This window comes from Podarcis melisellensis, assembly GCF_964234715.1.
Source record: "Podarcis melisellensis genome assembly, chromosome: 7".
In the NCBI taxonomy this organism is placed as follows: Eukaryota; Metazoa; Chordata; class Lepidosauria; order Squamata; family Lacertidae; genus Podarcis; species Podarcis melisellensis.
Window position 1 is genome coordinate 11,608,424 of NC_138539.1, and position 27,571 is coordinate 11,635,994.

At 45.4% G+C, this 27,571-nt stretch overlaps 1 protein-coding gene across 3 annotated transcripts in view; it reads left to right on the top strand.

Moving 5' to 3' along the window:
- The first annotated feature begins 201 nt into the window (after nucleotides 1-201).
- Nucleotides 202-27,571, top strand: part of ASAP1 (ArfGAP with SH3 domain, ankyrin repeat and PH domain 1) — a 141,952-nt gene continuing 114,582 nt past the window's right edge. Inside the window, exons 1-2 of one of the 3 annotated variants that reach the window (XM_081918704.1) lie at nucleotides 202-623; nucleotides 26,727-26,813. In XM_081918704.1, coding sequence (XP_081774830.1) covers nucleotides 26,755-26,813 — 59 coding nt within the window. In that variant the 5' untranslated portion in view covers nucleotides 202-623; nucleotides 26,727-26,754. Of the gene's footprint in view, nucleotides 624-26,604; nucleotides 26,622-26,726; nucleotides 26,814-27,571 lie in introns of those variants that run through there. The other 2 variants (XM_081918700.1, XM_081918701.1) reach the window with 2 other exon arrangements.

The following is a 27,571-nucleotide window of genomic DNA, read 5'->3' on the forward strand; positions in this document are numbered from 1 at the left end:
GGAGGGGGAAAAAACCTAACCACCATTCTGGAGTAATGTCCTACCTCAGAGACACACACAAGCACATGGTGGAACGTTAAGAGAGATCCGGTTACAACAAAGTATGTCCAATTGAGTTTTGCATGCCGCCCAGAGCAGGGAAGGGTTAACAGGAGAGGTTGCATGTTCACTTAGCAGTGGAGATTATGGAATGTTTATCCAGCATTCAGATTTCCTGTTTAAGTGTTTGGATTTCCTGAAATCTCTTCTATCAGCCCAAGGGGTGTCCAGTGAGTGGCTTCGCCATCCCCACCCCCAGCCCCTTTTGGTAGACTTTCCTTCCTGCTGCCTTACCAATTGTATTTGTGTCTCCTTACCGGCCAGGACTTTTATGGATGCAAGTCAAAAACTTTTAGGCTCCCAGAAAACATCTGTGGATCCCTGGACTTTGGATTTTCTTTCAGTTTGAACCAAGAAATCAAATAGTAACCCCCAATTCCTGGGAGTTATCACTGGAGCAGTGTGGACCATTTTTCCCCTGTTCAGCTGCCCGTGGGAAAATAATTTTTAACCTTTAATATGGAATGATGGCCTACATTTTGGTGGGCACTTCTGGAATGGGAGATCACTGTGGACAAGTCTTGGTGAGTTATCAACACCGTCTTTAGGGATGCTTAGTCGAGAGACAGGAGTCCAACTTGTGTCTCTGCTCCTTATGTATGGTTGTCTTAAATTTCAAATCACAGAGAAAGTGCTTGTTTTTGCTATGTTGATTGTCTCATGTTTTAATTGTCTGCAAATGCTTGCTTTTCCTTGCGCAAAATAAATGGTGCTAAGCAATTAACTTCTGCAACGTCAGGAAGGATCACTCTACAAACTTGTACGCTCGGCCCAGAAATCCTTACTCGCATTAACTTTTAAGAACTGCTCTTGTGAGCAAATTTTTTACAGAGCTGGGCTTGCAAAGAAGCCACATGCTCAAACCCATTGTCTTGATACTGGCAGAAAGTTAAGTTTTCGCATTGAGTCTTACCCAACAGCAAAAAACTCCCCAAAAAAACCCTAAAACAAAAACACACACAACCTTCTTCAAATAACTATATCATTATGGATGGATGTGATTTGCATTCCTCACAGGCCTGTTGCAAATCAACTCCAGTTCAATTTTAAAATTTCTCCGTAATGTGCATGCCCCATTTATTTCTGTTGTCTTTTCAAATATTTCAGCGCTAAAAGGGGAGACTTGGATCAAATGCAAGAAGAGGCCGTGAAGGGGCCAGGGTTAGCCACAGACATCCCTGCTGGAAAATTAGGCAGTAATAAAAGTGTGAATATAAAAATTAGTTCTTTGGCTAACGGCTCAAAATTGTATCTGAATGTTCGGGTGGGAGTGCTCTTTGCATGTAGTGTGTGTGTGTTTTAATAGGCTCATTATGAACAGGATTGGATGGTCTTCCTCTGTGCTGAAAGGGGGTTCTTAGGTCCAATCCTGTGCATATATCATCTATTGTTACATGCAACAAGATCAGACCCTTAATTATGCAATATTTCACACCATAGAGTTATTTTCAAAATATTTTCAACAGTAATCCTGCGAAAAATCCTTTTTAAAATTTCTATTTTTATGGAATTTCCATTGTCTGTGGATCAAAAGGGGCCATCTGGTAAAGGGTGGGTTATAAATTTCACAAATAAATAGATGCAGCGCATGTGGTGCCAAGAATGTGCATTTGGTATAGAGATAATTTTCTTCCACTGACTACCAAGTAATGCTCTCCAAATTAAGGCCACAATCCTAGGCAGCCTTAAGAGGGCAGATTTCACACGTGTCGCTTATAGAGTAACCATATGCATTTTCTACTCAGAAGCAGAAGGTCCAGTGAAGTTCATGGGGATTATTGCAATCATAATGAACTTCTGGGGTCTCGCCCCCACTGTTTGTTGGCAGGCTTCTGTCAAAGACAGAAATGCATTTTTAGATGAGCCAGGATCAGATTTGGAAAGGGAAGCAGAGGAGCTTATACATAAAATTAGCTTATGCATAAATCCAGCACTGGGTTTGCCACTGTCACTATGGATCCTGGCGTGGCTTCTGTACCTTTAAGTATGGCATAGAAAGGGCACGTGGCCTATGCAGAATTAGATAGTCTCTCAGAAAAGATCAAAGATATGCCAAAACAAAAGTTCATTGATAATTGGGAACCTCTAAAGAGATATTTCAAAAATAAGTGTTGCAATTTGAATTAAGTCGCAGCATTTGAGCAAGCTCTGTAAAAGATATAAGGGTAAGAATAGACAAGATGTACATTATTAGTTTATTATTAATACTGTACATTGATAATTCAAGGCAATAGGTTTGTTAGAGTTAAAGGATGTTGGAAAGGACGGGAAGTCAAACTATGTAACAAACTTATGATTTGAAGATTTACATTTCTTTGAATTTTATCTAGATAATTTTGATATATAGCTACAGTGGATTCTCGGGTTGCGAGCGTGATCCGTGCAGGATGTACGTTCGCAACCCGCAGCGGCGCGTCTACAAAGTACGATTTAGCGCTTCTGCACATGCGCGACCACTGAAACCCGGAAGTAACCTGTTCCGGTACTTCCAGGTTTCGGTGGGTGTGTAACCCCAAAAACCCGCAACCTGAAGCGGCTGTAACCCGAGGTATGACTGTAATGATTTGTCTTGGATGTATGGATCCAATTATGACAAATAAAGCATAAAAGGGGGGCACATGGCCAACTTGGCTTAGTGCAGCAGTGTAACCTGGCAGGCCTAAGCAGGCAATGGGTGCTGCATGCCGTATATTTGATTGAACCAGCCTGTTCCCTGGCAGAAGGTTTCTAGGGCGTGTGCATTTTCCCCTGGGAGGGAGTTTACTAAGTGCTCCCATCTCCATGTGTTAGCCCTGATCCCGTGTCGCCCACACTAATTTTTCAGGAGGGACAAGTGGATGATTCTCCAATGTCCTCAAAAAATAGCTTTAACAAAGCAGGTCATCTGAATGTGGTTGCTTGCTGTGGGTTTGGCATATGGTGTTTGGGGGCAGCACAAATGGGAAAGGGAGAAAAAAAAAGAGCGTGGCTTGCAGTATAAGCTGTTTTCCTTTCCCCGAAACTTGTGACTGTGCCATTTTTATAGCAGGAAGGGAGGAGAGAGAGCAGCCAGCGCTGTAGATATGGAAAACGGAGGCTCGTTTTTGAAATGGGGCTACTGGAGCGTAAGCTCACACATTGAAATTTGTTTCTGTGTTCAGCCCTGGTAAAACTCTGCAGAATGTCCATTCCTTGTGCCTCAGCAAGAGCATAGCTTCCAACATTTCTCCAGTGAAAAAAGGAATGTCCTATTTAAATAATAATAATAATAATAATAATAATAATAATAGGTAAAGGTAAAGGGACCCCTGACCAATAGGTCCCGTCATGGCCAACTCTGAGGTTGCGGTGCTCATCTCGCTTTATTGACTGAGGGAACCAGCGTACAGCTTCCGGGTCATGTGGCCAGCATGACTAAGCCGCTTCTGGCGAACCAGAGCAGCGCACAGAAACGCCATTTACCTTCCCGCCGGAGCAGTACCTATTTATCTACTTGCACTTTGACGTGCTTTCGAACAGCTAGGTTGGCAGGAGCAGGGACCGAGCAACGGGAGCTCACCCTGTCACGGGGATTCAAACCGCTGACCTTTTGATTGGCAAGTCCTAGGCTCTGTGGTTTAACCCGCAGCCCCACCCACATCGCTAATAATAATACAGTGGAACTTCGGGATGTGAACAGGATCCGTTCCAGAGCCCCGTTCGCATCCCGAATGGAACGCAAGATGTGACGGTGTGTCTGCACGTGTTCAGGTCGCTTTTCGCCACTACCGCGCATGCGCGAGGTGTCATTTTGAGCGTCTGCGCATGCGCGAGTGGCGCAACCCAGAAGTAACGTGCTCCGTTACTTCTGGGTTGCCACGGAGCACAACCCGAACGTGCTCAACCCGAAGTGCATTCAACTCGAGGTATGACTGTAATAGCAGTGTTTTATTCTGCGGGTACTCAAGGATACGCAGTGCTGACACCTCTCTGTGGTTGCTGTTAAAAAGTGTGGCACTTAATGTAACAACTCCATGTTTTCTAGAAAAACACACACTGAATAATAGCGACTTTATTATTTGTAGCCCACTCATCGGACTGGGTTCCCCAGCCACTCTGAGCAGCTTCCAACATACACGTATAAAAACATAATAAAACATTAAACTAAAAAAAAACCTTCCCTATACAGTGTTGCCTTCAGATACCTTCTAAAGGTTGCATAGTTACTTATCTCCTTGGCTCGCGGGTTGCATAACTCCATACCCTGCAACATTTCTCCGATAAAAATAAGGACATCCAGCATAAGGAAGTCCTAGGCTCTGTGGTTTAACCCACCGTGCCACCCGCATCCCCGTAATATTCCTTGGACAACCATTATTTGCTAGCAAAAGATGGCCTTCTCGAGGGATCAGGGGGTCATTCTTGAGGGATGCTGAATATCTGGGGTTCTTCAGAGTCTCTTTGATCTGGAAGTCTGGCAAGAGTGGCCTTTGTACAGGGACAACGCCGAGTGTTTCTGGTTTCGATTAGGCGGAATGCACTGTGGGAATAAGCTTTCTGGTGGTATTTTGGTATTTCCTCTCCAAGTCACACCGTACGAGAGGAAATGTGGCAGAACAGTGTTTGCTCTTTTTCTCTCCCCTTGTCACATTTGTCTTCTTTACTGTATGAGTGCAATGAATCCTTGCAGGTAATTCAGCGGTGGAGGTGAGATTAAGTCAGGGCTGGGCAGATATTTCAGATTTCAAGCTTGTGGAATCTCTTCTTGAGAGGCCTGCTTCAAATTTTTCAGACAGCCATCTTGCAAAGGAATGTGGATGTGGGTGGGGAGAAAATCATTAGTCTCCCGCATCAAATTTTAGGGCCATGGGAACATGCATGCCTTTGACAAGTCACTCTGTCTCTCTCATATGAATTCAAAATGAAAACTCCAAAGTTTAAAAAGCAAACACCAAATCTGGACTAACAAACAACATTTCAGGGGATGCGTGTCGATCGCTTTCCCTCTTCATCGTCCCCATCCCCGCTGCTGTTTCTCTTGATTTTGCTCAGCTCTGGAGATCTAATGCCTAGTTTGGAGATTGTCAAGGCCTTCCTTCTCTCTTTTCCGGCATTAATTCCAGAAACAAGAGACAGGAAGCATGCATGACTCGCCACACATAGGAAAATGCAGTGCTGGTGTGTAGCCATGAATAGTTTCCCTATGGCGAGGCCACCAGGGAAGACCCACTCCAAATGTGCATATTCATTATCATTTGTGTTCTTGATGCCACCAGAGCAATCATAGCTGTTACCGGAAAAATCCGAGGGCTCCCTTGGACAAAAAGTAAAGACACCAACCAGAGTAAATTGGAGCAAATCAGCAGCCTGTAGGCTTGGCCTTTATTGACTGTTGCAACAGGGTGCTCCCCTCACTTGCAGGTGAGAGGAAAGACACAGAAAAATGGTGTGCAAGACCTTATAAAAACTTTTGAAATTCCCATCCTCTAGGTCAAGCCCACCCCCAGAAACATCATGCATACATTACAGAAAGGAGGGGTTGAGGGAGGAGTTGTGGTGGTAACCTGAGTGTCCTGTCACCTGGCTGGTTCCCTTCTTCTCCTCCCCATGAGTCATTTTCTGAAGACAAAAAGTAGTTGCAGTTTCCTGCCCCCTGAGGGAAGATCTGATCATTGTCCTTTGTTCCAGTCCATGCTGAATCCACTCCCATATGCAAGTTCTTTGTGATCTTGATTGTCTTCTGTCTAGGACCATCAGGGTTGGCACAGCAACTGGGCAGGGCTCCTGTGGATGTGCTGGGATGGTGAAGGGATTATGGTGCCCTGTATAAAACCTTCCCCATTTTGTAGTCCTTCCTTCATGGAGTAAAATAAAAGTAGAACAATGCAAATCCGATGCATGGTTGATTTTCTATGAATTTATAACAGAAGCGTAGCGTATGTAGTGTGTGAGTGTGAGTGTGTGTGAAGTTTGTACAAACTGAATGCTGGGGGGGGGGGTGTTTTCCTGCTACAATAGCTAAACTCACCTTCAACACTATTTGTACCTGCAAGGATACCATACTTCTTTGTTTCCCATTGATGCATATCCTGTAACTTCCTGATAAAATCTGCTCACTTCTCATACCATAAATGTTCAGGGGGTTGTTTTGGTTTTTGTCCTGCTGTTGTCACTCTATAGCTGCTTTAGACAGCAATGATGTGGCAGCATTGAGGGAGCATTGCAGAAAATCTCCTAGGGAGCAACCCAGTGTCAACTGGAGTGGTAACATTCAAAGCTAAGCAGAGTCCTCCTCCCCAAAAAATCAGGTTTTTTTATTTTCCGCACCCCACCTTTCATTTGACAGCTAGTTTGTTTAGAAGAAGAAGAAGAGGAGGTGAGTGGGGCTGAGAGACTTCAGAGAAGTGTGACTAGCCCAAGGTCACCCAGCAGCTGCATGTGGAGGAGCGGGGAATCGAACCCGGTTCACCAGATTATGTGACTACCGCTCTTAACCACTACACCACACTGGTTTAAAACATTTTGAAAGCACTTGATATTTTTTAAACCTCTAAGCAGCATACGACGTGAAAGCCCATGCTGAGGAGGGCAACCAAGATGATCAACGGTCTGGAAGCCAAGCCTGATGAGGAATGGTTGAAGGAGCTGGGTATGTTTGGCCTGGAAAAGAGGAGACTGAGAGGAGATATGATAGCCATCTCCAAATATCTCAAGGGCTGCCACATGGAAGATGGAGCTAGCTTGTTTTCTCCTGCTCTGGAGGGTAGGACTCCAACCCATGGCTTCACATTGCAAGAAAGGAGATTCTGACTAAACCTCAGGCTGTAAAGGCTGTTCAACAGTGGAACGGACTCCCTCGGGAGGTTGTGGACTCTCCTTCCTTGGAGGTTTTTAAGCAGAGGTTGAATCTGTCATGGGTGCTTTAGCTGAGATTCCTGCATTGAAGGGGGTTGGACTAGATGCCCCTCAGCACCCCTTCCAATTCTACGGTTCTATGATTCTTTTTTAAAAAAGTTTTTTATTGGTTATTTTCACATAACAAATTATTTCAACAATTGTATTTTTTCCCATTCCCCCCCACATACCCCCTCCCCCTACGACTTCCCTCAGTTCCTCTTTCTGATTTATTTGCATATATTGTTCTCTGCATGTTACAAAAGTGTAAAAATCTCTAGCAAATAGTGCATGTTTATTCAAAACCTGCCAAGGAGTCCAACTCATTTTTTTTTAAGTGCCTCTTTAAAGTCACAGTTGTCCTTATCACGTAGTTTGTGCATCAGTTTGGCCAATTCCGCATAGTCCATCAATTTCGCTTGCCACTGTTCTTTTGTCGGGGTTTCTTCTTTCTTCCATCTTTGTGCTATTAAGACCCTTGCTGCCGTTGTCGCGTACATAAATATGTTCTTCATATTTTTACAAATGTTAATCTAAACATTTTATTCAACTCATTATATATCATTACCCCAAAATTTTTTAATTTCTCTACAATCCCACCACATCTGATAAAAGGTCCCTTCTTTTTCCTTACATTTCCAATATATGTTTGAACCTGTTTTGTACATTCTTTCCATCTGTACTGGAGTTATATACCTTCTATACATCATTTTCATGTATCATATTTTTTGCCCTATAGGACGCACCATCCCATAAGGCGCACCTAGTTTTTTGGGGGGGAAATAAAGGGGAAAAAATAATTTCCCCCCAGGCGCGGGGCTGGGGCAGGGGAGGCCCGCCCGAGCTTCCCCCGACCCCAGCCCCCAAACAGGCAGCTCTCTGCAAGCCGTGGGAGCCCAGTGCTGGCTCCCGCTACTTGCGAAGAGGTCCGCGAAGCCTGGATGCGCTGAGCTCAGCGCGCGCAGGCTTCAGCATGCAGGCCACTCTCCGCAAGCAGCGGGAGTTCTCCCGCTGCTTGCGGAGAAGTCCGTGAAGCCTGGACGCGCTGAGCTCAGCGCGCGCAGGCTGCAGCATGCAGGCAAATCTCCACGAAGCCTGGAGAGCGAGAGGGGTCGTTGTGCACCGACCCCTCTCGCTCTCCAGGCTTCACCGAAAGCCTGTATTCGCCCCATAGGACGCACACACATTTCCCCTTCATTTTTGGAGGGGAAAAAGTGCGTCCTATAGGGCGAAAAATACAGTAGTTCTCTTTCAGTAGAGAACGGCCTGTTTATGATTCTAAGGCACCTTCCCAGGTTTCCAGGTTTTTAAACAGAGGTTGGATGACCATCTACCATGGATGCTTTAGCTGAGATTGCAAAGAGTAGGACTCTTGGGGTCCCTTCCATCTCCAGAACTCTATGATTCTATGATCCGTGGCTCTTACCTGGATCTAGAGAGGGGTGTGTAGAAATCTCTGGCTTTTCTGTTGTCTACTGTAAAAGGTCAGACAGATATCTGTGGTTCCATATACTTATGTCTCTGGCCTCAGTGGCATTTGTCCCGACCGCTGTAGATTTCTTATAAGGTACTGTGGCCTCCAGCAGAGCTCCTCTTATGTAAGTGACTATTTACAAGTCTGCTGTAAAGGAATGCCCTTGTTTTTCTAGGAACAGGATGCAACACAAGCTGACTCCACCATATTCTTGGAGTGCTACCACTGGCAACTGGAAGAGGGGAAAAACACATTTCTCTTGCTCTTTGCTAAGGGAGATTTATGGTAACTGCGACAAATGCGCATACCACCAGTAGGAATTGAATTGGGAGCTAACCGCCGGTCTTTTCCAAGATGTGGGAAAGTCACTCCCAAGAAGTTGACTTTTAAGTGTTTGCAGACTGAGCAGCTCCCTGAACAGGAAAAGCTTTTCTTTGTGTTGGCAAAATGCAGATGCAGGAAACCAAGCGCATTCCACAGCAACCTCCTGGCAAAAAGATGTTCCTCTTTTATCATTTGGACCAAATCTGCAGTCTGCGCACCCGAAAAGAGCTTGGCTGTTGTTCTCGATTGCTGTGAAATCTTCATTCGGTCCTTGGTTTGAAGAGTGAATTGAGGAGTGCTAAAGAGGCTGCTAAAGAGGCAATGACAAACCAAGACAACATCTTAAAAAGCAGAGACATCACCTTGCCAACAAAGGTCCGTATAGTTAAAGCTCTGGTTTTCCCAGTAGTGATGTATGGAAGTGGGAGCTGGACCATAAAGAAAGCTGATCGCCGAAGAATTGATGCTTTTGAATTCTGGTGCTGGAGGAGACTCTTGAGAGTCCCATGGACTGCAAGAAGATCAAACCTACCCATTCTGAAGGAAATCAGCCCTGAGTGCTCACTGGAAGGACAGATCCTGAAGCTGAGGCTCCAATACTTGGGCCACCTCATGAGAAGAGAAGACTCCCTGGAAAAGACCCTGATGTTGGGAAAGATGGAGAGCACAAGGAGAAGGGGACGACAGAGGACGAGGTGGTTGGACAGTGTTCTCGGAGCTACCAACATGAGTTTGACCAAACTGTGGGAGGCAGTGAAAGAAAGGAGTATCTGGCGTGCTCTGGTCCATGGGGTCACGAAGAGGTGGACACGACTAAACGACAACAACAAAAAGAGGCTGGTCGAGGGACAGGGTGAATAAACAAACAGGAACAGAGGGCTTGAAAAGTCAAGGAGGCTGCTGTTGTTGTCACCTGCCTGTCTCAAGAAACAGTGGAGTGCGCCTCCAAGGGTGAAGTCAAAACTGCTGCATTAGCAGCACTGAAGCGACCTCTCCAGGGGACAAGCTTGGTGTGATGGCCTGGGACTCCAGCTCAGACTCACAACCAGAGGAGTCTAAGTCTGCACTGGATCCTTTGCCTCAGACACCATCTGAACCAGTCTGCACAGGTTCCCCTGCAACAAGCACCAGCTGGGCCGAGTCAGGGGCCGAGCCTGCCCTGGCTCCAGATGTGGGGATGACCTCATTGCCTTCAGCTGGGCCATCACTTACAGCTGCTCCGCTACCAGTTTGGTGAGGAGAGGCTAAGGCGGTCCCTGGGTCTAGTAACCCACTGATGTCTCCTGAATTGCAAAGACTAAGGTCTGAGAGAAGAAGAGACCTGAGTACTTGCAGGAGGAGTGCTCGCCTTTGGGCGAAACAGGGAGGTGAGTCGCCAGGGGATCAGGACCGGCCGCTACCCTGACAAAGATAAAAGACTGTCGGACCCCGCCCCAGGTTGCGGGAGCAACATTGCTGTATGCTAGATCCTGCACCTGTCCTTGCCTGGTTTCCTGCCTCGTGTCCAGCCTTGGCCCTGTCAGACTGACTCCTAGTGGAACCTCTGGATTCTGGTCCGGTCCTGGACTGCATTTCATGGGTTACCCCCGGGCCCAGCACACCTGGGCAGTGTGCATGGAGGTCCTGAGCTACCCAGACGACAAGACTCTTGGCCTTAATGGTGTGGTCCAAAGGAAAGCAGAGCAAAATGTGTGGCACCAGCTTGGCTGCAGGAGTTGACAGAAGGAGACATACAAGGCACCATCCAACTGTCTGAGGGACTTCACTTTGGATTTATGAAGGGTTTCCTCCTTAGCCTTTTCTTCTCCCAGTGATATCCCACAAGGCAGTGGAGGTTTAGGGTCAGAGTTTTCCTTCTCCTAGAATGGACTCCCTTCCCTGGTTGACAAGTCACATCTGCCCCTCACGGTACGTAGAGAAACTGCCTCTTGACCATTGGAAACACTGTTGGTCTTGTCTGTTCAATCCACCAGAGCCTGTCTTCACATGCAAGAAAAGTTCCCTGGAGTTACGAACATAATAATAATAATAATAATAATAATAATAATAATAATAATAATAATTTGTTATTTATACCCCGCCCATCCGGCTGGGTTTCCCCAGCCACTCTGGGTGGCTTCCAACAGAATATTGAAATACAATAACCTATTAAACATTAAAAGCTTCCCTAAACAGGGCTGCCTTCAGATGTCTTCTAAAAGTCTGGTAGTTGTTCTTCTCTTTGACATCTGGTGGGAGGGTGTTTCATAGGGCGGGCGCCACCACCGAGAAGGCTCTCTGCCTGGTTCCCTGTAACTTCACTTCTTGCAGTAGGAACTGCCAGAAAGCCCTCGGCGCTGGACCTCAGTGTCCGGGTAGAACGATGGGGGTGGAGACACTCCTTCAGGTATACTGGACCGAGGCCGTTTAGGGCTTTAAAGGTCAGCACCAACACTTTGAATTGTGCTCGGAAACGTACTGGGAGCCAGTGTAGGTCTTTCAAGACCGGTGTTATGTGGTCTCGGTGGCCACTCCCAGTCACCAGTCTAGCTGCCACATTCTGAATTAGTTGTAGTTTCCGGGTCACCTTCAAAGGTATCCCCACGTAGAGTGTATTGCAGTAGTCCAAGCGGGAGATAACCAGAGCATGCACCACTCTGGTGAGACAGTCTGCGGGCAGGTAGGGTCTCAGCCTGCGTACCAGATGGCGCTGATAAACATAGGAAGCTCCTTATATCACAACAGGCTCTGTGTCCATCTAGGCCAACATTGTCTACTCTGACCAGCAGCTGCTCTCCATGGTCTCAGGCAGAAGCAGGGACTGAGAGAGCGAGGCAGCCTTACACTCACTCCCACCCTAGTACTTCTAACTGGAGATGCCAGGGATTGAACTTCTGAACTTCCGAGATCTGTTATTTAAACACGGTCACATTTGTGTGTGTATGCATTGTCTGTATGGATGTGGCTAGGTTTTGTTTTCTCCCTCAGTTACTCTGGACTAACTTATTTGATGCAGAAACTCCGTTGGGGCAGATGTCATAGCATTCCAGCCCTTCTGCCAATCCAGCAACATGCATCCGCCCCGTGAAGAAAATTCTCCGTTCTCCTGTTTCTTGACTTCTTTACAATTTGTTAAGATATAACATTTGGAAAGGCACTTCAGAACGGTCCCTACGAAAACGTTTGAGATCGACAAAATGAGCCTGAAAAATAAATGAATGAATGACACTGTAGACATCCATCCGTTTTAAGTACAGTTGCACCCTGGGTCCCAAAGGCCTTGCGAGTTGAACGTTTTGGCTCCCGAATGCCGCAAACCCGGAAGTGAGTGTTCCAGTTTGCAAACATTCTTTGGAACCTGAAATATCCTCGGAGTCGAGAGTGGATTTCATGCTCTTTATTCAGTTCATAGTGGTGAGGAGGAATGAAAGTTCCCCCAGAATGTCTGCTTTATATACATTATTTATACAATGGGCACCACATGATTGGCTAATTCCGGGATTCTCCTGTAGGCCAATCAGGTTGCGGATTCAATTCTACCTGGAGCTGGATTGGGTGGCTCCTGTGGACCAATCAGACTGCTGCATTCTGAATCCTATTGTTCTAGGACCAATCAGGCTGCTGCATTCTGAAACCTATTGTTCTAGGACCAACCAGACTGCTGCATTCTGAATCCTATTGTTCTAGGACCAATCAGGCTGCTGCATTCTGAAACCTATTGTTCTAGGACCAACCAGACTGCTGCATTCTGAATCCTATTGTTCTAGGACCAATCAGACTGCTGCATTTTGGATCCTATTCAACTCAGCCAATCAGAAGCTGTAACGTTTTGGAACTCAAACTGCCTTCCGGAACAGATTCCCTTTGACTTCCGAGGTACCACTGTACATAGGAAGTTCAGGCAGTCAAAACACAGGCAGACTGTTCAGGGGATCTAGGCAGAGGTATCACAGCCACATTTTGATTTGGTTTTTGAACTCCTTGCAAGTAGAAAACCGGTGCCTCGGCAAAAAAACAACAACACCACCCCGAATATTTTAGTCCAGCCTGATTATTCACTATGCAACTTTCCTGCTTACATAACAACACCAGCCCAAATGAGAGAGGGAATTGCCATCTGAGGAACTCCAGGGAAGCATGCCTGGCTGCACAGTTTATGAGATGCATATCTCCGTTACGTTTCCTCTCAATAATTGAATGGGTCAGCAGGTGCTCTGCTTATCTCTGCCAAAAGACGGTAACCCAATCTGCAGCAGAGCATAGCAAACACATAACTCGGACAGGGCAGCGGCGACGAACAGCAAAGGGATCTACAACCATCAGCCAACCAAGTGATTTATCATGGCATACGGAGGTGATGATTAATCCTGCCCCAGGCCGAGTTATCTGGAAGTTATTTATTTGAATACCTGCACTTAACAGCAGAGTAATCAAAAGAGCTAAACATCCGGCCCGGTGGCTGAGCGATATAGCTATGAATCAGGAGGGCTTCGGCCGTAATCTTTGCCTCCGCCATGAACTTACTCAGCAAGAGGTTCTCTCATAGCCTCCATTTCCCCATCTGTAGTATGGGGATAATTAAATTGTGTTGTCATAGGGATAACATGAAGACAGTGAATGTGAATGTAGTGCGCTGAACATTTTAAAGTGTCCTGTGCAAGGATAGTGCTGCGTACATGGCATATACAGTGGTACCTCGCAAGACGAATGCCTCGGAAGACGAAAAACTCGCAAGACGAAAGAGTTTTTCGGTTTTTGAGTTGCTTCGTAAGACGAATTTCCCTATGGGCTTGCTTCGCAAGACGAAACGTCTTGCGAGTTTGTTTCCTTTTTCTTAAAACCGTTAATACTGTACCAAGTTTGAAGCGGGAACTGGGCTGGCAGGGAGCGTGCGAGCGAGGGAGCGACCTACCTTTTCCAGAGGGATCCTTTTCTGGAGAGGGCACAGAGGAGGCAGGTGGGCTGGGATCCAGTGGATCTGGCTGGGTCTCTGCGCCACCTCTGCCTCTGCCTCTCTCTCCCCCTCCCCACATGGCTGCTCCATTTTGCCCTAACTGCGCGAAGGCAGGAGGAGGGGGACCAAGGAGGAGGAGGAGGAGGCATCCACTGTGCTTGGGCCGCCGCGAAGGCGCCTTTGCGGGGGTGGGAAGAAGCCGGGAGCAGCTGCCGAGACTGTGGGGAGCCCGGCGGCGTGGCGCAAGGTAACGGGGGGAGCAAGGGAGAGTCCGTGCCGGGCGCTTCGTGCGTCCACCCTCGGTTCCTGGGCTCGAACTACCTTTGGCACCTCGTGGAGAGAGAGGGAGAGGAGCGGGCTGGGCTTTGATGTGGGACGCGGTTTGGTGGAGTGAAGACGCGGCAAGGCTTGGCAACAGAGGAAGGGGGGCTGTTTTTGTGGGGAGGTGGGAGGGGGTGTCTTTGCCTCTTCCCGGCAACAGATCCTCCAGGCTGGGGGAACTCCTCCTGCTGGGGAGAGACCCGCTTTGTGCTTTGCCTGCTATCCCATTATAAAAGGAGTACTGTACTGTAATAATGTTCATAATACAGTACCAGGGTGCATCCGTGCTTCGCAAGACGAAAAAATCCGCAAGGTGAAGAAACTCGCAGGACAGATTAATTTTGTCTTGCGAGGCACCACTGTATTTAAAGCACATCACTCCCAGCCAAAAGAAACCTGGAAACTGTAGTTTTCCCTTCACAAAGCTATGATTCCCAGCAACCCAAACCAATTACAGTTACCAGACTTCTTTGGAGAGATGTGCTTTAAATATTTAGTGTTTACTCAGTCATTATAGGTCTGTATGTGTGTTTGTGTACACACATAAACACACACACATATGTATACATATGCACACTAAATTTCCAAGCATATATAAATGTGGTCTATTTCTATATTTACATTACAGTGGTACCTCGAGTTAAGTACTTAATTCGTTCTGGAGGTCTGTTCTTAACCTGAAACTGTTCTTAAGCTGAGGTACCACTTAGCTAAAGGGGCCTCCCACTGCTGATGTGCCGCTGCCACGCAATTTCTGTTCTCATCCTAAAGCAAAGTTCTTAACCCGAGGTACTATTTCTGGGTTAACGGAGTCTGTAACCTGAAGCGTATGTAACCCGAGGTACCACTGTATTTATATCCTGACCTATAGCATATCGGGTTGCAATATAAATAAATCCAAGCAACAACAACAAAAAATACAATACTGAGCGGTGCAAGATTCCAGGGGCTCACCTGGGATTCGTGTTTCCTTTTGGAAATGACACACAGCATCCTCACCACTTTGCCATCTGGCACAGAGCCACCTCTCCTTTGTTTTCTTAATGGCTCATGACACCAGGCCAATACTTCTCAAGAAACTTCCCTGCAGCTCCAACCAAGGAGGAACTGGCAACTAAAATTGATGGAGTACGCAGAAATGGCAAATAAGAAACCAAGAAGAGAGACTTTTTAAATACAGAATGGGGAGAATTTGTGGACCACTTGAAGAATTTGTGGATTACTTGGAAGAATTATTGTGAATGACTTAAATCATTAGCAGGATTGACATGAAAATGTGTAGTAAGAATAAATTAAGGGAATACAAAAGGGAATTTAGTAAACGGGGGAAATGCAGTGGTAAAAGATAAGTAACCGCAGAAAGGGGAGAGGGGGCCGACTTGAAGACTGGGCACTTTATATTGACTGTGCAAACCTTTTCTTTCTAAAAATATTTGTAAACTGGGAAAATGAAAAATTACACACACACACACACTATATGGAAACTTGCCTGGCTTATATTTTAGCACGGCTTTTTTTTAAACACTAGCTGTGTTAAAAGGTCTGGCACCCACAAACTTATAACAATATATTAAGCAGATACAGTGGTACCTTGGGTTACAGACGCTTGAGGTTACAGACTCCGCTAACCCAGAAATAGTACCTCGGGTTAAGAACTTTGCTTCAGGATGAGAACAGAAATCGTGCGGCGGCAGCGGGAGGCCCCATTAGCTAAAGTGGTACCTCAGGTTAAGAACAGTTTCAGGTTAAGAACGGACCTCCAGAATGAATTAAGTTCTTAACCTGAGGTACTGTAAAGGTAAAGGGACCCCTGACCATTAGGTTCAGTCGTGGCCGACTCTGGGGTTGCGGCGCTCATCTCGCTTTATTGGCCAAGGGAGCCGGCTTACAGCTTCTGGGTCATGTGGCCAGCATGACTAAGTCGCTTCTGGCGAATCAGAGCAGTGTACGGAAATGCGGTTTACCTTCCCGCCGGAGCGGTACCTATTTATCTACTTGCACTTCATGCTTTCTAACTGCTAGGCTGGCAGGAGCAGGGACTGAGCAATGGGAGCTCACCCCGTCACAGGGATTTGAACCGCCAAACTTCTGATCTGCAAGCCCTAGGTTCTGTGGTTTAACCCACAGTGTCATATTACAAAAACTCCTGCAAGTCTCCACCACCTTCACCTGACAAAGAAACACAGCCCAAACCAGCAGCCCTTGGAACTTCCTACTGCTCAGAGGAACTGGGAAGCATGAGAGAATGCATTATATATAATGCATGTTGTATATAATAAAATGTATTTTATTACAAGTATCGGATCCCTTGACAAGTTAATATAAACACATCATATATTAATATGGCAGTTAATGTAGATCAGCTGACAACAGGGTTGCCAACTTTTCCATCAGCCTCTTTAGCCGTGCATTTGAGATGCAGGAATGAGCATGTGGGACTATCGTTTCCTGCTAATAACTGTTGCAGATCAAGCCATGGTGTGCAGCTACAGAGGCCAGCTGAAATGTTTCCAGCCCCTAATTGAAAATAGACAGTCACAATTCCAAATGCAACAGAATATTATTATTATTATTTCTATCTTTATTATTTTGCCACAATTTATTTTGACAAGCTGGAACATGTGCAGAGGAGGGCAACCATGATGATCAAGGGTCGGGAAGCCAAGCCTGATGAGGAATGGTTGAAGGAGCTGGGTATGTTTGGCCTGGAAAAGAGAAAACTGAGAGGCGATATGACAGCCATCTTCAAATATCTCAAGGGCTGCCACATGGAAGATGAAGCAAGCTTGTTTTCTCCTGCTCTGGAGGGTAGGATTCGAACCCATGACTTCAAGTTGCAAGAAAGGAGATTCTGACTAAACATCAGGAAGAACTTTCTGACAGTAAGAGCCGTTCAACAGTGGAACGGACTCCCTCGGGAGGCTGTGGACTCTCCTTCCCTGGAGGTTTTTAAGCAGAGGTTGAATCTGCCATGGGTGCTTTAGCTGAGATTCCTGCATTGAAGGGGGTTGGACTAAATGATCCTCAGTGCACCTTCTAACTCTACAGTTCTATGATTCTAAGGCAGCTTCCCAGGTTTCCATGTAATGGAAGCTAGTGTCCAATGACCTAATAAAATGGTTGTTCTTGTTGTTTACTTGTTTAGTCGTGTCCGACTCTTCGTGACTGTTAAGTTGTGGGTGAACATATCAGACGACACAATGATTTCTCCAAAGCAGCTCTTTATTTGTAAGCTGGAACGGAACTGAACTAAAGGCCTCAGTCAGCCTGCTTATATAGAGCTCCAGTACCTTGTTACTGTAACAACTTTCTAAAACTATCTAATCACTGAATGTCACTTTCGATCCTTCATTTGCATACTAACTATCCAATCACTGAACGTCACTTTCGATTCTTCATTTGCATAACTATCTACAGTATCCCCCTGCTGGCCCAGGGTGAGAACTTTAGTACATAACAGTGACCCCATGGACCAGAGCACACCAGGCACTCCTGTCTTCCACTGCCTCCCACAGTTTGGTCAAACTCATTTTATTAGCTTCAAGAACACTGTCCCACCATCGCGTCCTCTGTCGTCCCCTTCTCCTTGTGCCCTCCATCCTTCCCAACATCAGGGTCTTTTCCAGGGAGTCTTCTCTTCTCATGAGGTAGCCAAAGAATTGGAGCCTCAGCTTCAGGATCTGTCCTTCCAGTGAGCACTCAGGGCTGATTTCCTTCAGAATGGAGAGGTTTGATCTTCTTGCAGTCCATGGGACTCTCAAGAGTCTCCTCCAGCACCAGAATTCAAAAGCATCCATTCTTCGGCGATCAGCCTTCTTTATGGTCCAGCTCTCCTTCCATACATCACTACTGGGAAAACCATAGCTTTAACTATATGGACCTTTGTTGGCAAGGTGATGTCTCTGCTTGTTTAGCCAACCGAAATGTTCTCAGTAAAGATAGCCAGTTAACAAACTGGCTCCCATATTCTGCAGCAGCTAACACTTCTGACAGTTTTCCAGTGGTGAACCCACGGGCAATGCAAATTGCAGTAATCTAGGATGGATGCGAACCATGGCCAATAATTATGGGATTGTAAATATTTATATATTGCCCAGACATAAAATTTCTGATTCAATTTCTCTGCAAGGCATGACCATAAAATATAGCAAATTTGGGACTTACAGCCAGGGATGATGGTATGTTTCTTTCTTTGCATCCAGGACGACCTGTCCAGATGAGCAAACAGCAAGGGGGTCAAAGTTCCTTTCCCACATCTGCAATGTGTGGTCCAAAACTGTTGTACATACTCCAAGGCAGTGCCCATTTGTGTCATTTCCTGGGGATTTGTACAGCCTGATCATCCCTGTCTCAGTAGCGCACATCAGAAAGTCAATTATGATGATGATGATGATGATATAATTTTATTATTTATACCCCACCCATCTGGCTGGGTTTCCCCAGCCACTCTGGGCAGCTCCCAACAGAATATTAAAAACACGATAAAACATCAAGCATTAAAAACTTCCCTAAACAGGGCTGCCTTCAGATGTCTTCTAAAAGTCGGTTGTTTATTTCCTTGACATTTGATGGGGGGGTGTTCCACACGGCAGGCGCCACCACCGAGAAGGCCCTCTGCCTGGTTCCCTGCAACCTCACTCCTCGCAAGGAGGGAATCTCCAGAGGGCCCTTGGTGCTGGACCTCAGTGTCTGGGCTGAACGACACTGGCATCATCCAAATTGTTTAATTTGGGTACCAGAGGAGGAGCACAACTTATAGAGCAAGGGTACAGAAGATTATGAAATGAATTCATTCCCTTCCATTCATGCTCTCTCTGTCTCAAGACTTGGAAGACTGCACTGAAGGAATCGGCAGGCTCTTGGGGCTGCAGGAATATTCCTTCCTGCGATTTACCCCCTTCCGTATTTACTCGAGTCTAACGTGCCATCGAATCTAATGAGCACCTCAGTTTTCAGAACCTTGAAATGATAATAATAAAAGCATTTGCTGGCTAATGTAAATGTGCTATCGAATCTAATGAGCACCTTAATTTCCACTATGTAATTTGGCCAAAAAGGGTGAGTGTTATATTCGAGTAAATACAGTACTTTTCCTTGTGCATACACAATCCGTACTGTTTGCACCTGTAAAAGTTTCAGGGTAGACATGTTGGTCCATTTCCAGCTGGTCTGTGTTCCAGACACACTGACCTATTGTGCCACAATACATAAATTAATGAATTGGGGTTATATGTGGACTCTCAAGGAAAAACCCGCCACTGAATGTCACTATTATTGTGTCAATCACATGTCGCAAAATATACCTGGAGGGGTGGGAACTAACCTGAAGGGGCCCATAGCCTATATTGCCTATTTTGGCTGGTAGTGCTCTCCAAGGTCTCAAGCAGAGGTTTGACCCATTTCCTGTCATTTGACCATTATAGGTGGAGGCAGGGATAGGGAAGAAATTTGATTCCGTTCACATTTAAGCTGAGATTTACCAAATTCACCCTTTCCAGAACAATATGAGAACTGAAACTCCACCATTTCCTTCAAAGTCCGCATTTCCCCCAATTTTGCAATGTGGTTCTCCGTAACGTGTACGAAGACGCATAGATTTGTGCATTAAAATGCATGTGCAAGTGAAAATCGCTTTGCAAAAAAATGTGTATATCTGACAAAATGCACACAAGCCTGAGGATAAACTTGACACAAACAAAGTGCTAAACTGATTTGTAAATGTGGGAAACTGAAATGATGATGATGATGGTGTATTTATACCCCACCCATCTGGCTGGGTTTCCCCAGCCACTCTGGGCAGCTCCCAACAGAATATTAGAAAGACGATAAAAGATCAAACATTAAAAACTTCCCTAAACAGGGCTGCTTTCAGATGTCTTTTAAAAGTAAAATAGTTGTTTATTGCCTTGACATCTGGTGGGAGGGTGTTCCACAGGGTGGGCACCACTACCGAGAAGGCCCTCTGCCTGGTTCCCTGTAACCTCACTTCTCGCAGGGAAGGAACCGCCAGAAGGCCCTCAGCGCTGGACCTCAGTGTCCGGGCTGGATGATGGGGGTGGAGACACTTCTTCGGGTATACAGGACCGAGGCCGTTTAGGGCTTTAAATTTAAGGATGGGAAAATGGGAGAAGTTCTCCCATTCCTAACACTACACATTCTGTTTGCAAACCATGTGCTTTCTCTAAGTCGCACCTCCCCTTCCCCCTCTCATCCCTGGGGACCATCTTACATATTTTTACCACTTGCCCCACCACTCAGAGCACCAGATGCTAGCCGCAAATTGCATCTCCATAATTGATATTTTCTTTTCATCTCTGAAAATTCCCCACTCCTATGCTCCAACATTTTCAGAGTATAAAATGATGTTTCCACACACACACACACACCCGACATTTGTTGAAAACAGCAGTGTGCAAACCAGCCACTCTCCAACCTTTACAGACAGAATTGTTTGCTTACATAGAAAGCAGTACTGTAATTACTCGGGGCTTGCATTATATATCAAGGTCAAAACTCTGTGATTCAAGCCATTGTTTAGGGACAAAAGGGAGTTGTTTTTCTGGCACAGCGGCAGACAGTACTGTAGCAACAAAGTTAACATGGACCCGATACCGTTTTTTCTGTCTTGGCTAACTCCAGTTCAGTGTTGCCAAGAAAGCAGGCTGCTCAGTATTAGAGAGGACAGTAACGAAAGCATTTCCTCTATCACCGATGCTCAGGCGCCGAGGGCCGATGCTTACACGGCCAAAAGCCCACTTTCTGCACACAAGAGCAAGTTTGGGGGGACCCTGGGATTTGCAGAAGTACAACTGTTTTAAAGGAAGGGGAAACTGAGAGCAGAGGACCCCCAAGAACAGCTGAATGAGGAGTGAGGCTGTTTATAATGGTTTGAAAGGCAGCTAGATTGTTTGCACCCTCCTCAGTTCAGACTGAGGTTGGTTTGGAGGAAAACGCATCCAGAGACAGGATTTCATAAGGAACAATAGGATGAATACAGGCCACCTTTCCTTTCAAAGGGGCTGGAATTTTAAAAAGAAAAAAACCGTAAAGCACAGATTCAATGAAACAGTAATGAGCAACATCTAAACAGGGACTGGGAATTTGTGGCCCTCCAAATGCTGATAGACTACAATTCCCATCAGTCTCAGCATTTGGCCATGATGGCTGGGGCTGATGGGATTTGGAGTCTTAACAACATCAGGATTGGGCATAGACTCCTTACCCCATACTGTGGTACCTTGGGTTACAGACACTTCAGGTAACAGACGCTTCAGGTTACAGACTCCGCTAAACCAGAAATAGTACCTCGGGTTGAGAACTTTGCTTCAGGATGAGAACAGAAATCGCGTGGCGGCGGCAGCGGGAGGCCCCATTAGCTAAAGTGGTACCTCAGCTTAAGAACAGCTTCAGGTTAAGAACGGACCTCCAGAACGAATTAAGTTCTTAACCCGAGGTACCACTGCATCTGAGAAAGTTCATACAATCTCTGCAAATGAACCCAACAGTTAATAACACACCTGGCCCCCTCTAGACACCCTTTTTATTGTTTATTCGTGATTTGAAATGTTTGACGTTTTACTCTGCTTTTATAAGTGCTGTAAAGCATATGGGTCCTGAAACCCAGCCAGATGTGTGGGGTACAAATAATAAAATTATTATTATTATTATTATTATTATTATTACTACTACTACTACTCACAAGTTACCTCAGTTGGTTAGAGCATGGTGCTGATAATGCCAAGGTTGCAAGTTGTTCAGATGTTCTAGTGTGTATGCGTGTATCTTGCTCCCATGCTACAGTGCATGGATGCCCCAAGGTTAGTAAGTTTCTTCTCCAATAACATCCGGAAGGCAAGAGATTGCTGATCCCTGAAGAAGAAGAAGAGTTTGGATTTGATATCCCACCCTTCACTCCCCTTAAGGAGTCTCAAAGCGGCCCAAAATCTCCTTTCCCTTCCTCCTCTACAACAAACACTCTGTGAGGTGAGTGGGGCTGAGAGACTTCAAAGAAGTGTGACTAGCCCAAGGTCACCCAGCAGCTGCATGTGGAGGAGCGGGGAAGCGAACCCGGTTCCCCAGATTACGAGTCCACCGCTCTTAACCACTACACCACACTGGCTCCCTAATGCAGCAGCACCAGAAAAGCATCGCAGAAGAACTAATAAGGCGGAATGATGTTTGGACAATCCAGTATAAATCTACCAAACACACTAATACAACACGTTGCACGACAAAGGGGTCCCTGAATATTCCACACAGACGTTTTGTCATTGCAGCTGAATGAAGAGGAATAAAACACTCGATTAAGGCCTTGGACCAGATGTCTAGGCAGTTACAGATTATGAAGATGTCAAAGAATAGGCGATTAATGCAACCAGTTCGACTAAGATAGCAGTCTCTGAACTCATGGTAACCTCTGGTTTGCTCACATGCTCCAGGGGTGAATCAGAGGACAAGGTAATCAAAAAAAGAGTCGGCGACTTGACAGTCCTACTGTCTGAGGGATGGTGTGCAGAAATCTTCACAAAAAATCCCTTCCGCATCACTCAGATTCCTTCCGGTGAGGATTTCCCTTTCTGAAGGAAGGAAAAACTGAGAGCAGAGGACCCCCAACAACAGCTGAACGAGGAGTGGGGCTGTTTATAATGGTTCAAAAGGCAGCTAGATTGTTTGCACCCTCCTCAATTCAGATTGAGGTTGGTTTGGAGGAAAACGCAGCAGTCTGATTGGTCCTAGAACAATAGGATTCAGAATGCAGCAGTCTGATTGGTCCTAGAACAATAGGATTCAGAATACAGCAGTCTGATTGGTCCGCAGGAGCCACCCAATCCAGCTCCAGGTGGAAGTGAATCCGCAACCTGATTGGCCTACAGGAGAATCCCGGAATTAGCCAATCACGTGGGGCCCATTGTGTAAATAATGTATATAAAGCAGACATTTCGGGGGAACTTCCATTCCTCCTCACTGCTATGAGCTGAATAAAGAGCATGAAAGCCACACTCAACTCTGAGTATATTTCAGAAAATTTAATAAAAATGATATATATAGAACATCCAAGGACAAGACTGGAACATGACGGGCAAGGCTACCAATAGCTGCTATATTGCTTCCACTATCAGAGCAATCTGTTGGCCAGCATAAGCAGCAGCCGGGGCTGATGGGTTCTGTAGTCCAGCAACATCTGGAGGGCCTCACATTTCCCCAGCCCTGCTACAAATGGGTGATTCATCTAGAAGTAAGAGCTCCAAGATAACAGCCTCCGAGTTTTGATTGCATAACTGAGCACTTAAATCATGCGCCCTATATTTTGAGAATAAAGCTGCAAGCCAATTAAAAGCTTCTGAACTGACGGAACGCCTTGCCTGACAGCCAATTAATTGCTTACTCATCCAATTAAAATAATTATAAGAACGGCATCGATGCAGAGGATGTCTAGAGATTAGCGGATGAAGGTAATGGTTTTCTCCTTTATCGGCAGAACGCAGAGAAGGCATCTGTTCGGTGGAACACCTGAGATCCATTGCCTGAACAAAGAGATGTCAGTGGATTGCTTTTAATAACAGTAATAATTCCTTTAGCACCGAACACCCTTTCCCCGGGGATTTCATTAAAACTGTGTTTTAAAATCCACATTTTACAATCTATGATGAATAGATTTAACCAACTAATGCTTTTAGTGCTGAATTAAAGTGAAAGTCTCCACCCTTGAAACATACAATTATGATAATCAACGAAGATGCAGAAATATGTTCAAGTATCCTATTAGCACTGTAACCTTTCTGCAAAGAACTCAGCATGGAAGAACTTGACTTATCCCTTTTTATCACTACAACAACCCTGCAAAGCAAAGATCGGGAGGTTGAGGGTCTCACATGCTCCAGTTAATTCATTGGTTCCTGGTGTGCTGCAAGCCAGAAGTTTGTCGTTACAACTGAACCAGAATACTGCTGGGCTTGATTGAAAGCCAGCCACAAATATAGTTTGGAAGACTAGAGCAAACCATAGTTTCCAGTTCAGATGTACCATCAAACCCAGAAGTAGCAAATTCATCAAATCATGCCAGCAGAAAGTAGAACTTATTGAGCATAGGGATGACATGAAAACAGGGCTCATTCTCGTTGTGCCAAATTATGGTCTCATCAACTCTGTGGCTACCACTGCTTCCAATCTATCATCTGTAAACCCACTTCAAACCATAATTCCAGTTTCAGGATTGCGAAACAAAACACTGACGCCCAAACTGACAAACTGTGGTTTGCTGGGCCACAGTCATCTATGTTTCAGTAACTTTCAGGTTAGATTACTGCAATGTACTCAACTGATCTTGGGACTGATTTTGAAGACCGTCTGAAAGCTTTAATTAGTGGCACAATGCAGCTGCCAGACTTTTGACCAGACGATCAGATAACATTACAGTGATTTTGTTTCCACTTTGCCGACCACTAAATTGTTTCTGGGCTTTGTTCAAGGTATTAGTTTTAGCCTCTAAATCCATAAACAAGAATATCTCAAGAATTGTCTTCCTTCAAAGGAGCTTTCTCTGGCAGCTTTGTTTATCATTTGAGGTCCTGCATCAGGTGCCTTCAACTATCAGAAATATGTATGGTGTGTCTTCAGGGCCTTTTTAGTCATGGCACCCATGCTGTGTAATAGTCTGCCAAAGGAGGCCTCCTGCTCACTGCTCATTTTGGACAGGCTGCAAAGACTGTTGCATTTTTAAGGCTACTTTCATTGCTTCCAAGGCACCAGTCCTATTCACCTTTTCCTGGGACTAATCTCCTTTGAGCACAATGGGACTTACTTTTGAGTAAACATACACGCGGTTTAGATTTGTGGTTGGTTTTATGGGTTTCTGATTTTTAGTATTCTGCATTGACTTGTTTTTTTCATTTTAAAGCACTTTAAAGAAAGGTGGAGTATAAATTTGTCAGACAGAGGCAGTAAATACTGCTGCAATCATATCTGCTTAACTGGCAGTAAGGTCACTCAATAGGAACCATTGGACTCAGTAGGATAAGTCTTCATTGAACTCAGTAAGGCACACAAAGGATTACACTATACATCAGGCATGGCCAAACTTGGCCCTGCAGTTGTTTTGGGACTACAACTCCCATCATCCCATCACCTGTGGTCAGGGATGCTGAGAATTGTAGTCCCAAAACAGCTGGAGGGCCAAGTTTGGCCATGCCTGCTGTACATAAATGTGATTAGAAAAAAAACAAAGGGAAAAAGGGAAATGACACATTTGAGAGGGGACAGAGGGAAAGAGGAATAAGAAAACCTTCCATGTGGTCCTGCTGAGTCTTTAAAACAAGGATGGAGAATCTGAGGCCCTCCAGATATTTGTTGGACTCCAACTCCCATCATCCCTGACACTGGCCATGTCAACTTTGGCTGATGAGAGTTGTAGTTCAACAAACATCTGGAAGCCCACAAAGATTACCCACCGCTGCTCTGCAACATCATGGCTTCTTTTAGAAATCCTGAGCTTCCTTTACAGAATTACAGTTCCCAGGGAGTCAGAATGATTGTCCAACTGGGCAGTCTCTAGGAGCTAAAAGCTGAGTGTACACATTTACCAGCATAAAACTGAGCCAGGTTGTTCTTTCTCTCTGTTGAGAGTCATAGAATCATAGAGTTGGAAGAGACCCCAAGGATCATCTGGTCCAACTCCCTGCAATGCAAGAATCTTTTGCCCAACGTTTCCGAGCACAATTCAAAGTGTTGGTGCTGACCTTTAAAGCCCTAAATGGCCTCGGTCCAGTATACCTGAAGGAGCGTCTCCACCCCCATTGTTCTGCCAGGACACTGAAGCCTGGCACCGAGGGCCTTCTGGTGGTTCCCTCACTGCGAGAAGCCAAGTTACAGGGAAGCAGGCAGAGGGCCTTCTTGGTAGTGGCATCCGCCCTGTGGAATGCTCTCCCACCAGATGTCAAAGAGAAGAACAACTACCAGACTTTTAGAAGACATCTGAAGGCAGCCCTCTTTAGGGAAGCTTTTAATGTTTAACAGACTACTGTACTTTAATACTTTGTTGGAAGCCGCCCAGAGTGGAAACCCAGCCAGATGGGTATAAAAAATAAATTATTATTATTATTATTATTATTATTATTATTATTATTATTATTATTATTACGTGGGGCTCAAACCCATGACACTACCAACCAAGCTATCCCTCAGGGGTCGAAGGTGCTTTGACAGTGGAAGCATCAAAACACAACATTTCATCATAAGTGCCAAGGTAGAAAGAGGATAGATATGGATTGTGGCCAATGTCCTGGGTGCCCTGTTTACCAAATCAGTGATGGGAGCACACGGGATGCAGACTAAACAGGAGTGTGTAAGCAGCTTCAGTCTGTAGTAATTCCCCAACCCGCTCGCATCTGGGCATCATTTCTCTTCATACATTCTCAAGTGTGAAGCGGTCATAATTTAAGCGATTGCTACCATGTTGAGAAGAAAATTGCTGTGTCAACTACAATAGAACAAGTCTAATTGTTTGCTTCAGAGTAACTTTTATGTCAAACTGCTTGGCAGCGATTTCTGTTGCAGTTGCATTCCTGACGCTTTCAGTCTTGTTCCTGCTTGTTCATTTATAAAAGGGGAGATTTGACAAGGGTACGTTGTATGTGTGCTTGTTTGTTTGTTCTTCTTTATATCTGCTGTTTCCTTTTAATTACTTTGCCCCTCTAATTTTATTTTCCCCCCCCCTTATTTGTGTAGGTAACGTTCTTGTGGTGACAGATGAGACATGAGATCTTCAGCCTCCCGGCTTTCCAGCTTTTCCTCTAGGGATTCATTATGGAACCGGTAAGAAAACAAGGGGACGGGAAAAGCCAAGCTGATTCCTTTCTCTTCCTTTTTTTAATATTCCGATAGACTTGCAAAAGTGCTTTGCAGTCCTAACAAGTCTCCCTAAATCCCTGCAAATTTGTTAATTATCGCGCCCATTTTACAGACAGCAAGCTGAGGCATAATGACTGGCTTGCAATCACAACCCCACCCCCCTATGATGTGTTTTGCAGTCCAGTATGAATGAGCCAAGGAGATAAATACGGTAACTATACAACCTTTAGAAGACATCTGAAAACAGCCCTGTATAGGGGAATGTGTTTTTTTAATGTTTAATGTCTTATTGTGTTTTTATATATGTTGGAAACCACCTAGAGTGGCTGGGGCAACTCAGTCAGATGAGTGGGGTATAAATATCCAAATCATTACCATCATCGTAATCACCATCATAATTGAATAAGACATCCCTATTTTCATCGGATAAATGTTGGAGGGCACGGGTTTAATTCGCTGGTGTAAGAATGCCCCATTCATTAAACCTTTGCAAATTGTACACATTCCTTATCAGAACTCAGTCAATGTGAAACATTCTTAAGAATGTCACAAGACGGAGGTTTGTCAAGCCTGTTCTCTCCTCCCCTTCCAACCTTGGAGAATGCAGAATGGCCCACCATAGCCTTAATAAGCTTTTGTGTTCGTTCTCTGAATGGCGTGTGCCCACCCCGAGTCCTAATTGAAAGTCTGTTGTGTACTTTGTGAAAGTCACTTGAGCGACA